The sequence below is a fragment of the Lepidochelys olivacea genome (assembly GCF_965140295.1).
Source record: "Lepidochelys olivacea isolate rLepOli2 genome assembly, chromosome: 5".
NCBI lineage: Eukaryota > Metazoa > Chordata > Testudines > Cheloniidae > Lepidochelys > Lepidochelys olivacea.
Genome location: NC_140415.1, coordinates 131,457,285 through 131,475,024, shown reverse-complemented (window position 1 = coordinate 131,475,024; position 17,740 = coordinate 131,457,285). Strand labels below are relative to the sequence as shown.

Sequence of the window (17,740 nt, the reverse complement as noted above, 5' to 3'; positions counted from 1 at the left end):
GGGGGGCCTCCGGCCAACCAGCCACTCTACCACAGAGGATTGCCCCAAAAAAAGAAGGCTGTCATTCAATAAATTTTAAAGTTGTAAACTTTTAAAGTGCTGTGTGGCATTTTCCTTCCCTCCTCCACCACCCCTCCTGGGCTACCTTGGTAGTCATCCCCCTATTTGTGTGATGAACGAATAAAGAATGCATGAATGTGACGCAACAATGACTTTATTGCCTCTGCAAGCAGTGATTGAAGGGAGGAGGGGAGGGTGGTTAGCTTACAGGGAAGTAGAGTGAACCAAGGGGCGGGGGGTTTCATGGAGGAGAAACAAACAGAACTTTCACACCGTAGCCTGGCCAGTCATGAAACTGGTTTTCAAAGCTTCTCTGACGCGTACCGCGCCCTCCTGTGCTCTTCTAACCGCCCTGGTGTCTGGCTGTGTGTAACCAGCAGCCAGGCGATTTGCCTCAACCTCCCACCCCGCCATAAACGTTTCCCCCTTACTCTCACAGATATTGTGGAGCACACAGCAAGCAGTAATAACAGTGGGAATATTGGTTTAGCTGAGGTCTAAGCGAGTCAGTAAACTGCGCCAGCGCGCCTTTAAACGTCCAAATGCACATTCTACCACCATTCTGCACTTGCTCAGCCTGTAGTTGAACAGCTCCTGACTACTGTCCAGGCTGCCTGCGTACGGCTTCATGAGCCATGGCATTAAGGGGTAGGCTGGGTCCCCAAGGATAACTATAGGCATTTCAACATCCCCAACAGTTATTTTCTGGTCTGGGAATAAAGTCCCTTCCTGCAGCTTTTGAAACAGACCAGAGTTCCTGAAGATGCGAGCGTCATGTACCTTTCCCGGCCATCCCACGTTGACATTGGTGAAACGTCCCTTGTGATCCACCAGAGCTTGCAGCACTACTGAAAAGTACCCCTTGCGGTTTATGTACTCGGCGGCTTGGTGCTCCAGTGCCAAAATAGGGATATGGGTTCCGTCTATGGCCCCACCACAGTTAGGGAATCCCATTGCAGCAAAGCCATCCACTATGACCTGCACATTTCCCAGGGTCACTACCCTTGATATCAGCAGATCTTTGATTGCGTGGGCTACTTGCATCACAGCAGCCCCAACAGTAGATTTGCCCACTCCAAATTGATTACCAACTGACCGGTAGCTGTCTGGCGTTGCAAGCTTCCACAGGGCTATCGCCACTTGCTTCTCAACTGTGAGGGCTGCTCTCATCTTGGTATTCATGCGCCTCAGGGCAGGGGAAAGCAAGTCACAAAGTTCCACGAAAGTGCCCTTACGCATGCGAAAGTTTCGCAGCCACTGGGAATCGTCCCAGACCTGCAACACTATGCGGTCCCACCAATCTGTGCTTGTTTCCTGAGCCCAGAATCGGCGTTCCACAGCATGAACCTGCCCCATTAGCACCATGATGCATGCATTGGCAGGGCCCATGCTTTCAGAGAAATCTGTGTCCATGTCCTGATCACTCACGTGACCGCGCTGACGTCGCCTCCTTGCCTGGTATCACTTTGCCAGGTTCTGGTGCTGTATATACGGCTGGATAATGCGTGGGGTGTTTAACGTGCTTCTAATTGCCAAAGTGAGCTGAGCGGTCTCCACGCCTGCCTTGGTATGGCGTCCGCACAGAAAAAAGGCGCGGAATGATTGTCTGCCGTTGCTCTGATGGAGGGAGGGGTGACTGATGACACGGCTTACAGGGTTGGCTTCAAGGAGCTAAAAATCAACAAAGGGGGTGGCTTTACATCAAGGAGTATTTCAGGCAGGACTTCACAGAGGGTTCCAATAAGAAATGGTGCACCTAAGTTATTGTTCTTATTGGAACAAGGAGGTTAGCCTGGCCTCTGATTGATACATGGCTAGATTTACCTCGCTGCACCTTCTCTGTGAGTGACTGCAGTGTGACCTAGAGGAATGAGTCCCCTAGACAGGGGAGGAGGCAAATGAGTACAAACCAAATCTGGTCTATTTCTTGTTTTGATCCACTCCATCTATCTTTTACATCTTTGGCTGGCAGCAGACGGTGCAGAAGGACTGCATGCCATCCACATCTCATGGCTGCTCGGCAGAAGATGGTACAGTACGACTGCTAGCCATCCTCATCTCTTGCCTGCTCGGCAGAAGATGGTACAGTACGACTGCTAGCCATCCTCATCTCTTGCCTGCCCGGCAGAAGATGGTACAGTACGACTGCTAGCAATCCGTATCTCCTGCCTGCTCACCATAAGACGGTTCAATAGGACTGACTGCAGGACTAAAGAGAATGACCTGGTCAAGTCACTCCAAATTTAGTCCCTGCGCCCATGTCTGCCCAGGCGCTCCCAGCCGACGTGGCCAGGAGCACCTCGGACGTGACGATGACGGCTACCAGTCATATTGTACCGTCTGCTGCAACAAGGCAAGAGGTTGCTGCTACTGTGTAGCAAAGCCGTACCGCGTCTGCCAGCACCCAGAAGACATAGGGTCATGGTTACCTGAGCGGGCTCCATGCTTGCCGTGGTATGGCGTCTGCACATGTAACTCAGGAAAAAAGGCGCGAAACGATTGTCTGCCCTTGCTTTCACGGAGAGAGGGAGGGAACGGGGGCCTGACGATATGTACCCAGAACCACCCGCGACAATGTTTTAGCCCCATCAGGCATTGGGATCTCAACCCAGAATTCCAATGGGCAGCGGAGACTGCGGGAACTGTGGGATAGCTATCCACAGTGCAATGCTCCAGAAGTCGACTCTAGCCTCGGTACTGTGGAAGCACTCCGCCGAGTTAATGCACTTAATGCACTTAGAGCATTTTCTGTGGGGACACACACACTCGAATATATAAAACCGATTTCTAAAAAACCGACTTCTATAAATTCGACCTTATTCCGTAGTGTAGACATACCCTTACACTCTGAAAGGAATTGCCATGTACGGTATCCTCCCTACATGCATCTTGGGCACATGTCCGAACCACTGCAGTCTTTCTTGAATCTTCTGTAACGGAGTTACTTCTTGCCCTGTTTTCTTATCACTTCATTTATTATTTTCTGCAGTCTTGAAATTCTCAGTATTCCCCTCAGCCAGTTCATTTCTGCAGTCAGTATCTTTCATTTATCAATCTTCCGCATACTCCAGCATACTGACCTATATAGCAGTATTGTCACAACAACTGAGACATAACATTAACTTGGTGTGCAACAGAATGTCATAAGAAGAGAATGGAAATGATTTTATTAACACTATTGAGCTGTTTGTGAATGATTTGGTGATACATATTAGTGATTTATTTCTCTGAATGTCACTGTAACCAGCAGTGAAAGTCACTAGATTTGTCACTGGTCACGTTGACAATTATTTCCTCACTAAGGAAACCAAAAAGTCACTAAACCTAGTGACAAAGTAGCGAAGTTGGCACACTTTGGAAACACTTCTGGAACCAAATGCATGGCATGTGTGGAATACACAATAGGGACCATCACTCAAAGAAGCAGCACTGGTTCAGAAGCTGGGGCTTAGTGGAAACTAAGCTAATTGTGTTAATCACTGATCACCTTCTTGCCATGAAGATAAGTGTCTGTGCAGGCTCTTTCAGACCAATTCACAGCCTTTCATGTGGATGACCATGAGATTCTGCAGTCTTACCTGCCGATCCTAGCAGGAGGTTCTGTTCCTATCTGTCTGAGAGAACTGAAAGGGTAATTTGTTAGCAACTGCTCCTCTCCCAGAGGACTCTCTTATGTAGGATGATAGTAGACCATGGAAAGGACTACAATGAATGGTGATGGTACCCAGTTCTATGCTTGTTACATCCCACCCAGCTGGGGCAGTGGAACAAAACTCAATGTCAATATGATCTTAGGGCTTGGAAGACAGATCCAATTTATTTAATGTAAGACAGAGTGCTGGTGGGATGGGACACACCTAACTCAGGTCCAGCAGTCATCATTTTTTAAAACCAAACTTTATTAGTGCTGCTGCACAAACAGAGAATTAAATAATCAAAGTATCACAAAGTGGTATAAAACTATACTAGAACAAGAATCAAAAAAATAGTTTTCAAGAGTCCAGATTTGGTTATAGTCCTAAGCAGTCTATATCATAATTTAATAGATTATTCCATTTTGCCTAAACTGTTTCAAACTGAGAGCCATTCATCTTTGAAAATGTCCTCCCTTTCCACAAGACATCCAATGTTCTGTTCTAGTGGTAGAAAGTCTAACAGAAACTATCATTATAAGGTTGGACAATGTTACCCAATATTTGAACACACAGTCTGCTAGTACTAATGGAAATAAATGACATTTTTAAACAAATGCTGCAGTCTGATTGCCCAGGCAAATATCTAGGACAAAAAGCTTGGGATCAAACAGGAGATAACTGAGAACTTATTGCTCAACTTTTCCCCAAAATTTATGAATTTCTGAAAACTACCATAGTGAATGAGAGAAAGAGGACATTATCCAAGTTTTTGTTCCCATCCTCCACACATTCAATAATATTCTGCACAGACATAAAATGTGATGAAATAAAACACCTATGGACATTTGTGTCTGTCTCAAGTCATTATGCACAGTAATGTTATCAACTGCTTTTCAAACTGACCAGTCCTCCTCAGATAATGGTATTCCTATATCTTTTGAACACTGAAATATTGAAGTTTGTGGTTTAGGGAAGTTCACAACTGCAAGGCCTTGGTAACAGAATGAAATATTTTTTGTGCTGTTTCCCAGTTACAATGATTGGCATTCTGTTTCCAAAATGTGTTTTTAATAGAAAATCTCTGTTCTGCATGCAATCTAAAATATAATTATGCAAAGTGGATTTCTCTTGCACTAAGCAAGGCAAGAGATAATTATCTTTTCATTTTTAGAGATTTTTACAAAAAAAAACCCCAAAAAACCTATTTCGTAAACCAAAATTGATAAGCTTGGTGTTCATTACCAATAGAAAAGATGGATTACCAATGACTGTGGTTATCCAAAATTTTGCACATGAAATGTGGCATCTTTCCTTAATTCTATTACATAGAAGTATAATGACATACATAGTGGCATTTAACATAATAAAAAAATTTGGTCCATTTTAAGATACAGTGCATTACCTAGTAGAATGAATTCTAGTATATACAGCTCTGCCTGTACCCAGTGCTATAATGTGTCCCCGATGGTCTTTTCCTGCCCTTTTTCTCTGTCTCTGAAGCCAAAAGTATGCTCTGCAACTGGGAATATTAAGACCTGCCTACGCAATTTATGTTCCTTCAGAATTTGAGAATAATCTTTAGTATTCAATCATACAGATAAGTTTGCCACTGGTATAGTAAAAGGACACTACATTTTTAATAGGACAACTCTGTCCTTCATAGTTATTGGTAAATTTGCCCAGTGATTCAAATCACTTTAAAACTGATTAAGTGAGAAGGCTAATAATTCAATATTTGGATTTCAGACCAAATCAAAGAGATTATGATGATCAAATACTTAATCTAAGTGCGTGCTAACGTAGCACTGAGCCATGCATTCTTGCACAGCTCCAATGTACAATCAAAACTCTGATTTAAGGTTCAATTTATAACCATGTAATTTTACTAAATTCCTCAATGACAATGGCACCTGGAGTAGGATGTCATCAGCGTGGGGGGTGCATCAGGAAAACAAGATCAGCTGCATAGTATTCTACCTCATCATCTATTCCCCAGACTTGGATACCTTCACTGATTTGTACTTCTAGTGTAAGTGTTTGACTACTACACCATGCAACATTGGAGACAGGGAACAAAGCTCTACCTTGTGCCTGACACAGTCAGAATATTCTTCTATTCACTATAACAGAGCCTTGTGGGATAGTGTACAAAATGCTTCAACAAAAAAACTTCAGAAACAGACTTCAATGAGAAACTGCAGAACTGGAATTAATTTCCAAACTTGACACCATCAAATTAGGCCCAAATAAAGACTTGGTTGATACTCACACCTTCTTGTCAACTGTTGGAAATGGGCCACATCCACCCTGATTGAATTGGCCTCGTTAGCACTGACCCCCTACTTGGTAAGCCAACTCTCATCTTTTCATGTGCTGTATATTTGTACCTGCCTAGTGTATTTTTCACTCCATGCATCTGATGAAGTGGGTTATAGCCCACGAAAGCTTATGCCCAAATAAGTTTGTTAGTCTCTAAGGTGCCCCAAGGACGCCTTGTTGTTTTTACTATTAAGGATGTTCACAGATACATGCTACTGACATCTTAAATCTGGAGGTACGCCATCTAAGTATACATACTGAAGATGTCCCCACTCACCACGTTTTAAATGACCAATATATAGAGAGCTGAAGACAAACTGTAACTGTGTTACTTGTCAGATATGCATACTCCTTATATCAAGGATCCCTGCAAGTGGCGAGGCTACAAAAGGAAGAGTTAAATATTTTGTTTGTGCCCTTTATTATTTTTACAAAGGTCTCAAAGGTTGCATTGTTGTTGGGGTTTTTTTGTTTGTTTCCTTTAGTACACTCCTTGCATGAAAAGTATTAGCTCTTCACATTCTTATTTATAAAGTGGAGGATTGAAAAACTACTAAGATTCTGACATCAACGGACAAACCTCAGCTGCTTTCCCTCTCTTCATTTAGGAGGGGAAGAGTTTAATATGGCTGCTTTAAACTTTTTTGGGGGAACACTCCCCTTCATGTCAAATTCAAACTCCTGACAAACTGGTACGAGAAAGTTCCCTTCCCCCAATTTCAACAGGGATCTGCAAAAGCTGCAGTTGAACTTTCAGCCTATTGTGATATTATGGACAGTAGTTCTCCAGTTGATCAAGAAAAACAGCAGTCGAGGCTTGTTATTTCTAGGAGGAAAAACAAGCAAACAACCTTTTTATGGAAAAAGGTGAAGAGCAATAAAGAGGCACAAACAACTTTTTGATAGCAGTTTACCTTTCACCTATGGTTCTATCCTGAAATGGGATTAAATCTGTTAGTCTCTAAGGTGCCACAAGTACTCCTGGTTTTTTTGAGGATACAGACTAATAGGGCTTCTACTCTGAAACCTGTCATTGTAGGGTTGCATATCTGATTACATCTCAATGATCTTCAGATCAAATTTGTTCAATTTACAACTGAAGGTATTTTTCCTCAAACCCACATTGGGATCTCAGCATCTAGCTGTGTTCTTTCTAGTTTGTGGAGGTCGAAAACTACCCTCCACTACACCTGTGCAATCTCTATTGACTTGAGGATTTGTAAAAAAGTGTAATTGAAGATATTATTACAAGGTGACTGAGTTGCACAAGTGATTGTGGAACTAGAAATTAGTTAACAAATCTGATGATTATGCAAAATCCAAACCAGAATAGTTTGCTCTTCCACAGTTGAGTGGACACTGTAGTAAAGAGTAGCATCATTTTACCTCTTTATCATAGATATGACTGAATATACCTTAGAAGCAGAGTAGTAAGATGTCATTTTTCCACAGTCTTTTCTGAAGTGCACTTAAGATTTTTAGGGTAATTGGTTGGGCATCTCCATACTTAGCAATTAAAAAAAAAAAATTTTTTACCTTCATTCAAATTTCCTACCTGTTGAAATTTTCTTTAAAAAAAATTTTCAAAGCTCTTTTAAGGTTTATTTTTCTGATAAGTTTTCTCCAATTACTGAAATGGATTTACATCATTAACTTGGTTTTTGACATTGAATTAAACTCTAAAAGAGCCAACAACTTTAGATAATGAGAAATCCTTAATTACATTTAGTACAGTTAGTTTGATATCTTCTACTGTAAGCTAATATTTTAATTTAGGAATAAGTTAATACTGAAAAAATATTTTATTAAGAACTAAAATACTGACTGTAGAAAAGCAAAGCATGAAGAAAATACCTTTAGCCTCCAATTATCTCCTACTTCTGTTTTGATTCTGTTTAACCAGTTTTCATCAAAGTATGCTGGATCTCTGAAAATAAATAAAATTAGCATATATGTTAAAAACACCAATTTCTAGTACTAACAAGCTAGAGATTCCAGATGAATCCTATACTGATGTTCATTTAAATGCATATACACATATAGATATTAATATAGTCTATCTAAATATTTATATCACGCTCATCATAGTGTTATCCGAATGCCTCCAATACTTACCTAGTACTTTTGAGGTGACTGTAATACTCTTAAAATGACACCTAAGCCGTGGGGGCCATTGTCTGGCTTATTGTAAAAGGTGCGTGCCCCTTTGAGTGGTAAAGAGACAGCGAGTGACTTTCTGCTGCAGTGGCAGACCAAGTCAGCATGCGGATACTGACCCAGCCCCTGCCAGTGACTGGAATAGAGGGGCAATTATATAGGTCCATGCCGGTGCAGGAAAAGCCCTCTTTTACCTGGACCAGACAGAGCAGCACCCACCCTCCCACCCACAGAAGTGGTGAAATACTAGGTTTTATCAGGATCTGCTGTGGGCATTCCTCTGCTCGCTCCTTTTACAGGGGGCACAGATGGAATTTTTCCCTCATCACATTAGCCAAGGTGAAGTGGGTTTTTTTCACCTTCCCCACACAAGGATTAGAGGAGCTTAGTTAGGGTGAACATGAAATGGGAGTTAGGCTATGATGTCGCAACTCTTTATGTAAACGTGGGGTAGATGTCCAAGTGTAGGTACTCCGTAGGGAAGGGATACAGTGATCAGATAAAAAGGATTGGTAACCAATTTAAGGGAGGTATTCTTTAAAAGAGCAGAACTGGAGGGGAGGGGATGGTTCAGGGCTCCTATGAGTGGTATGGCAGGGAGCCAACCCCCTCCCTCTTTATAACCCCCCCACCCTCATTCAAGGGGGAGAGATGGTAAAGTCCCAGAATTGGGTTGGCTGGGGATGAGGATGGGTAAGCGGGATGGCCCATCATGTATATATTAAAATGATAACCTGCATTGTACACTTTTATCTGTCAGGACTCCCAGACATTTAAGAATAAAGTTGCGGCCTAATTAAACCGCATCAAACATTTCCTGTCCTTCTTCCAGCATAACTGGACAAAGCACCTAGCCAATTTGTACCATGTTCTGCAAATGGAAAATTTTCTTTCCAATCCTCACAAGCAATCACCTAATGCCTGGAATCATGAAGTCTGAATTATCTTACAATAACCATATTTAGCTTGCATACTTGTATGTTATTATTGATACAATTAATAGACTTTTTAAATCCAAACACACGTACTTCTTATGAATTCCTGGAGCAGTGAGTTCCCACATACTAACTTTAAATATTTCTTTAAAAATGTAATCCCTTCAATTTCAACCAAAAAAACCCAAATAAACCCATTCTCATACAGTGGAAAAAGTTGAAAAGGAACACTTAGTTTATATTTTCCTCTGAGCATCTGCTTAATTGTTTTCCCTTCTATCCTATAAAAATCCCAGCATTTTAAAAGCATTTTCCTTGTAAGCCCCGCCAAACCTTTAACTTTTTTTTTTTTTTTTTTTTTTTTACAGTCACCCTTCTTTCAAGTTTTTTCCAAGTTTGGCTCCTAAGGTGAAGCAACCAAGATAGAAAACAGTACTCAACGAGGGCACACTATTGTTTTGTATAATCTGCCATTATATTTTCTGTTCACCTCTGTTTTCTATCCCTCTGGCAGACATCTTCCCTGAGCAACTGCTAGGGCTTTCTCCCCAAGGTTCAGAGACTAGCTAAAAAGAGCGAACGTTTCTTACTGGTAACTGTTTATTCAAAAATCACATTTTCCAACATAGAATTTTGATAGTTATGTTCCCACCTACAAAGAGGCCAGGAACTAAATGTAACTGTCAGTTCCAGTAAACAAGTATCCAAAATCATGTTCTCTCTCTCTCTCTCTCTCTCACACTCACTCAGAATGAAGCAGAAAGAAAACAGCCAAACAGAACGAAGAAGAGACAAAGGGAACAACAATAAAAAAAAATTAGTGATTTAGTAGGTGACATTTCCGCATCTTAATCAGCATTAAAGCAATGCCCCCTAGCACAGTTTCACGGAGCACTTTGCTATAGGGGCCCCCACATTTTTTATGACAAATGAAATCAAAATCTGATCACCAGTAGCCAGAAAACTGATGGCACTTTTTGAACGAGTATGGCTATTAGGATCTACTTCTCTAGTGAGTCTCCAAAATGGGTAAACATGCAGGCAGTTTCAAGAAGAAAAAGTATTCTTAGATTGCGGACTTAAAAAGTTGTGCTGCCACTGTGCACTGTTATTGCTTTGTTCGATCCAGTGGTGTTGAAGTGAATCCTATATGAAAAAAGTATATCGGTTATTAAGTCTTAGCCACTTTGTGATCTTTTGGGATGGTCCATTTATTTTAAATCTATCAAATCCACTAATGTGCCTTGTGATCCAAATAAAGCTCGAAACTCAGATACAGCTGGCCAACCATTAGATTAGCGCTTTGATGGCTAGACCATACAAATTTTTGTCCTCTTTCTTCTGCTACACTAGCTCCCAGGTATCCCCTTTCTCTACAATGTCCTCAGAGTTAACAAATGGTCTGAGATAGATTACGTGGCAAAGGAGACAGAAGATCACAATGGTGACAGTGTCTCAACTCAACAGATTCCAGGTGCTATATTACACATTCCTCTATGGAAATTATGATGAAGGCTAAGGCATATTTCTTTTTCTCTGACAGCATCTAAAAACACATAACTGGAAGAATGATTTTAAGTACTAGGCAATCTTATGACTCCAGACTGCTCCCATTCAGAGACATAGCTCAGATCCATGACTACGGACACAAGAGTACAAAAGCATGAAACAGCAAATGCAAAATATATGGTAGAGTTTCATCTGGTTTTGCTGATAGATCTCACTATGTGTGTGAAATAGACTTTGTCCAATTAGCTGTGAAATGAACCCTTCTCTCTCATGAACAGGTAAATCCAGGAAGGAAAGCTTGGTTCCACTATTGACAAAGATTATTAAATGACTACATGAAAGCATCATGCCAGTCTCTTTTAAAGTAAGTGGTGTTTAACACCTTGCACAAGAAGCCATCTTCTGTTTTACTCTGTTTTCCATTCAGTCCCAAATCTCCCCATTCTAGAGATTTAGTGAGAAAATATCAGCTGGACAACTGTAGCACGATATAGATTCCAGTTATATGAGGGCTGGATAAACCTAAAAAACTACACTAGTATCTTTGGTTGATCTCGGCTACGAACAAAAGTCAGGTGTCCAAGTTGATCTTGTTATATCTTTCAGCAGACTTACTGACCATGCTGCATTGGTTCATATGAGTGACTTATCAAGAGGGCAGTGAATGATCACCTGTGCCTTGCTGTCAAGGAAGTCTTATTGTACTCTCCTGTGTTCTGCCACAAGATTTTCCTCCTACCACCCCAGTCATTTAATGGCTATGGGAGGCCACTTACTGGACATCTTCAATCACTTCAGGCTGCAGTGCCATCCTTATGCCGACACCCTAGTTTTACATTCTCCTCTGAGACAGCTGGTTTGAAATTTAAGCCGGACAAGAATGAGACACTGCTCATGAGCAGGGAAATGATTTTGAGGAGCTTGCTGAATGACAGTCATGAAAATTATTAAACAAATATGCCAATCACTAGTGAAACGGTGCAAAACTTGGTGTCAACCTCAGTTCTGCTCAGTCCGGAGGATAATATTCTGATAGTCAAGAGTAGCTATCATCTATGCCTTCCTCAGCAATGAGTGTAGTATGAATACCAAACAGACAACTGCCCTTACTGTCTTCTTGGGAGGGGACAAAAAAAACAGGATGCCCACACCTGATATTTGTCCATCTCTGCATATGCATTTTAGTCTTAAATGTCTCATATTTCATTTTAGAGGGAGAATCCATAAATGAGTGAATCCATACATGAGTGAATCTTTTTCCACAGCTCCCTTTTGTACTTGCCCAGGAAGGACACTTCACTCCCAGTGAGGGTTCCAGTCACTGGCAGGCTGGTAAACTCTCCATTCAAAACGTAACCTAGATTCTCTGATTGTCATGGAATGCCAACCATGAGTTTGGCTAGAGCTCCCTCCAGGAAAAAGCTACCGTGGCAAGAATAGCGAGCACTGTCCCAATACAGAAAATATTGACTTGGTTTTGCCTCTCTAGTTCTACTGTAATCTGCCCTGATGAACATTTGGTCAGTCCCTTCCATCAAAGCAGAGGTTCATAAACTGACAGGGAAACAGATACTATTGTGTTCAGAACTTCAAACATCATGAGCTTCAGCGACAAGATGTGCCAGCCTAATCCACATATGGAGATGGGCCCGGATCACTACAGTGATGCAGGAAACTAGCATGCCCAACATCTTCAGATTTCTATCCAACACTCTGTCTGATCCAATTAGCTGTGTTCTTGCTGACTGTATTTTGGTTACTCATGGAAAACTGACACCTTGTCAGGAGTCTAATAGCACCTTAAGTGGATATTTTCTTCAGCAACACTCTGCTTTCTTGATGCTCTTTTACAAAACTGATTGATTTCTCTTGATGAAACTCTTGATGCCATCTAGAAATGGATATAATTCTCTCTTCTTCCCCCATGAAGATAGATATTGATATTACTAGGATCATAGTGAACACACATGGGCAGAAGACACATTCAGATATAGGACCTTATACTGGAGGCAGTTGTGTAGAGCAACCCTCAAAAAATTCAGGCAGGGATAATACAGTTTACCTTTCTCAAAGGGACTGATATGATGAAATAGTCTAAGTCACCTGATTGACTTCAGCTCTCCATTCTAATAAGGTGCACTAGTTGAGAGATTTTCACATCAAACTCTCACAACCCTTCAAGTCTTCTTGGGGATTACTGAAGATAACTAGAGTAAGCACCAGACATCACGTCTGTGTTACTGGCTCTATAGCACCTATTCGCAGTAAGTGATCTATTGGCTTCGGAAGTGAATTTGCTCTTCACTGAATTCAAGGATGTTGCTGGAGTGCTCAAATCTTTGTTTTAACTTTACCCAACAACTCTTCTGAATAACTTCTAGCACCCACCTGTCTCCTGTCATGCATTTCTACTCCTGCGACAGTTTTCCCCCAATTAGTTGGTTGTCTTGGGACAGGAGTGGGAGTCATGCTGCTGATCTAGAAGGAATGGTGGACTGGAGAAGTCAGCCCTGGACTCCCCCTCCTTTGCTTGAACAGTCCCGCCTGCCTCTGGACTAAGAGTCCTTTCTGTGGTACCTGTTTGAATTGAAGGAGCAAAAGGAAAACTTTACTGGCTGTTTCAAATTATATATATATATTTTTAAATAGCTGATGGGAGCCAATGTTTTTCCTCTGTATTTTCTAAAATGGTTTTGCCTAATGGCTCCCAATCACCTTACCAACTGAATACTTAGAGATACTCATAATGTGTTAGATTTATGGGCAAGCTTTCTGAGACACAGGTGATCACTGGCTACTGTGTTTACTGCCATAGATATCTGAGAACCTAAAAGAATCCATCGAGGCAACCACACTACAAAAGAAGAAGCAATTGTAATTTTCTTTTCAAACGATTTAATACCTGATGACTACTCTGAAAAAATTCAAAATCAGCTGATATTAAGACTCTTTTGCTCCGAAGCGTTTCTTAGCAGTAAGACATTCAAAATTATTGTGAAACCGATGTATGTATATCAGTAACTAGAAATTTGCCATCTAGCATGCCTCTGCAATGAAGTTCAATTAACAGGAGCTTTGACAGCCATAAAGTCTATTTAGACTGGCCCAAATTATTGTATGGGGGTTATCACCTGAACTTACAAATTGCTTAGTTGACCTTTATTACAAATCACTGGTTGCATGGGGAAAGTGAATTCAAGCTAGCATTCACTGAAGCTGGGGGGGGGAAGTGATAACAAAAACAATCACTAAAGCATCATTCCATTTCAATGCTGCTATGGAAATGCAAATTTTATACTGTACACATTTCACCTATCACGACTACACACCATAAATAAATATCCCCTGTGCAGCTGGAAACAGTAAGTCAGGGTTGATTTTCTTGGGACTCTGCCCCTGGAAGTGTACAAGATACAAGGCCCAACAAAAGGTTAAAAATATGATCAATAAGACTACTGAGCGCTCCCTCCCCATGTCACCCAAGAGTTTTATTTTTGATACATACAAGACATAATTCCTACAGACCCCCATTTTGAACTATACACACCAGTGAGCCACATGTGTTGGCCAACAGGTGGATACAGAAAATAATCCTATCAACTGCTGCTTAGTGATGAAGTTATGGGACATACACAGTATGACGCAGATGCATCACTTCATGATTAATGGCTACCCAAACTATACAATGTACTACTATGATCTTGCATGTGCATAACTTTATGATTAACAAATATCTAAAGTATATAATGTAGCAATATGGTCTCAGCTTCATGAATGTTCTGAAACATGATTCAAGAACAGTTAAGTTAGAATCTCAACTTCTTACAAAATTTACTAACAAGATCTCTTATCCCAAGTGCTCACCTTCCCTCAGTATATTCTGTCATGTTCCCTCCTGCTTCAGATGGTGAGAGTCCCTTTTTAGATTAATGTTGTTACAATACCCGATTTATGTTGTGGATTTCCTGTTTTTTAGGCCTAAAACATTGACATTCATCTTTCATGATACATAGACTAGTAATGATGGTGCTAGTCTAAAATTGGGCATACTATACATGTTTTCTTTTTTGCATCCTCTTTAATGTCCCCTAAACAACAACATTCGAATAGTAGAGCATTTTTAATCACACTTAGGAGCAGCTAGAACTGTTGACATATTGTTTGAACATACCAGGATTCCTTTCTGACAAAGCATGTACAAGGCAGCGTAGCTTTCATAACTGATGCCTCTGTTTCTGTGTAGGAGGACTTCAACTTATCTGTGGGATATGTGCCAAGATGTTGCCCTTTGAGAGTTTTATTTGTTACTTCAGTAAAACAGCCATGTCTGGAAAATCTCCATGAAACCTGCTTTTTTGCATTACTTTTCTGTTGGGCTTATTTGTATTTCCCAAATTCTATTATACAATTTCCTCCAGAGCAGAATGAAACTATATGGCATAGGACCTTCTTAAAAGTTCCAAGGAGGAGGTAAATATTTTCTTCATTTTTAAACCAGGATTATCCTCTTCAGTTCCTCATTTATATTCTTCCATATTAAGTCCTCTTACAAAACATTTTAAGCATTGCCTCAAAATATTAGACAACTTCTGAGTTTCCTTCCACTTCCTCCTGTGTACTGCAGGCAGACTGCTACTCCTTCCCTCTGTGGAATAAGGGACTGCTGATGAAAAACTAATACCTATTTTTATTCTTTTTGATTTCCTAATCTTCCTTTTGGAGGATTTGTGCAGAAAACTACTTTTAGATTTGTTTATTTGTTTTTGCCCAGCAATTATTTTGATTATGTTCTGTACCTTCCCCATATTAAGGAATAAAGTTGGTCCCTTGACTCTTTATAAGAATATAGGAATTGTCATACTGAATCATGCCTATTGTCCATATTGACCAAGTCCCAAGGCCAGAGAGGCCGGGTAGGGCCAGACTCAGCAGCCACCTCCCCCATTTTTAAGAGAATAGGGTTGCTCTGCTGGCCCAGGGACTAAGTTGCCAGGCCACCAACCAGTTCTCCCCATTGCACCCAATGGGTTGATCTCGGGACAGATTTATTCCCAGCAAATGTACCCCAGGGGGTATCAGGCTCCCTGTCAGGAGAAGCCACAGAGGAAGGCCCTCTTCAGCTGCTGTAAAGTGGGGGACAAGTACCTGCCATATCAGATGCTTATCCCTAGTCTCAAAACAGAAACAGAAATCTCTCCATAAAGGATAGGTAAGTATGATACACTTGAAAATAAGCTTTGAAAATAAACCTCATTTACCAACAAACTACAGTGATGCATTCTGAATCAGTGTATACAGCATCTTAATCCATATTTGGATCCATCAAAGGCCTATTACAAAAAGTCATGACGATCCCAAGCACAGAGAGGTTCCCTCCCCCCTTAATCTTTTAGGAATTGAATGGTCTTTGAATGGTGCTAGATTGGCAGTATTAGAAATAGACCTTCTCTGTTTAACGCAAATCTTGTATTACATGAGCATCAAGTTTCCTTACACTGCCTTGCCGGTTTGACTCAACCATGACTTGAAGGGATTCACTCCAGCAGATGAAATAATAATAAATTACCCATGTCTGTTCAATCTCTGAACTCCGCACTGACACTACTAAAAAGGACGGCAATATGGGGAGTTATTAAAACTTTTTGACAGGTATAGCAGGCTCAAGATTTATCACTACAACATATTGTAATTTATGACATAGTATGTGTTTAGTAGTTTTCATAAATTGTCCTCAACTAATAAGCTATTTTGCATTATTAATCAAATTAAAATCAAACTTTTTAACAGCGGTGTAAAAAGTATTCTTCTTAAGTTTTAACCATTTTATTTCTCAATAAAGTTGAAACTTCGTACACAAACTCTTTGACCAGGTACTTCTTTTGCCTTAAAATAACTGTACTTTTCAGATGTTTTTCTCCATTTTCAAATAACTGTTGGTTATGCTTTAGGTGAAAACACAAACTAAGTTTAGCAAGCTGAGTCCTTACTGGATACTGGTCAATTTTTAATATGAAAACATACTTACTTACATTCAGATAATTGGGTACATTTACAAATGATCTATTCTGCATGCAAAAACCCCACAAACCATTAAACAATTTGTTCTTACATCTTTTGAAGCACCTGGGCCATCACAACCCCATTCGTTAAATCCTCCACAGTCTGGCATGGTGCTTCAACATTAAATGTCTGGATCTGAAGGGGGGAAAAATGAAATTTTCTTATTAGCCTGCCTTAACCATTTCTTACTAACACATCAAAGAGTTTTCAAAAGCAACACAATGGTATTGTTACTACCAAACAACAGCAAATGGCCGAGAGAAAAACAAAACAAAACAAAACACAAAGGTGCACAAGTTTAATTCTATCAGTGGGGAAACATTGCAAGTGCTAGATTTCATTTAGTGAACCACAACACTGAGGTTTGTCTTGTTGTAGAGCCATGGACACAGCTTCGTAGATATGGTTGCAACCAAAGTTCTATTATAAGCTCTGACCAAGATTTTCAAAACATGCTGACTAGAGTTACATTCCTAAAGGAGGGATTTGCAAAAGCATCTAATAATTTAGAACACAATTCCCACTGAAGGTTAGTGGAACCTATGCTTTTAGGTCACTCAAGCACCATCCTAAATCCCTATTTAGGCACATATGTAAGACGCCTGATTACTAAAAATGCTGATCACCTAGACCGTCCACTGACTTCCCATGGTTATATAGTTATATATACACATGCATGCGCTCTGAACAATTAACTCCTCCCTAGTGTGGGATGAGAGTGAAATCGTGCTAGTACTCGCAGATTTGTATTGGCCAGTGTTAGTTTGCTATTAATTGCAAGGTGCTCAATTACTAGGATAGGTGTGGCAAAAAAAACCATCTAGACAGAGAGAAGTCTCTGGTATAAATATAGAGGTTAAGATGCAAGGTGTTGGTATCTGACTTAGAACTGGGGGAACAGAATGTGGCTCAGTCAATAGTGCCATATGTGGGGGTGAGTGGTGGTTTCCAGTCCATAACAGAAATACATCTGAAGTAGGCTGGGTGGGTGACAGTCATTTTGGTCAACAGGCTGTGACTAGAGAGACATACTGGGTGGGGTAGGGTTTCATTTTTGAATGTGCA

The 17,740-nt window shown here is 40.7% G+C and overlaps 1 protein-coding gene across 4 annotated transcripts in view; it reads right to left on the bottom strand.

The window, feature by feature from the left end:
• Nucleotides 1-17,740, bottom strand: part of HOOK3 (hook microtubule tethering protein 3) — a gene marked incomplete at its 3' end in the record, with an annotated part of 143,297 nt that overhangs the window by 101,632 nt on the left and 23,925 nt on the right. For 3 of the 4 annotated variants that reach the window (XM_084628916.1, XM_084628918.1, XM_084628917.1), the window contains exons 2-3: nt 16,725-16,810; nt 7,869-7,941 (exon numbers count right to left, since the gene is read on the bottom strand). In XM_084628916.1, coding sequence (XP_084485042.1) covers nt 7,869-7,941; nt 16,725-16,810 — 159 coding nt within the window. Of the gene's footprint in view, nt 1-7,868; nt 7,942-13,003; nt 13,193-16,724; nt 16,812-17,740 lie in introns of those variants that run through there. The other variant, XM_084628919.1, reaches the window with a different exon arrangement.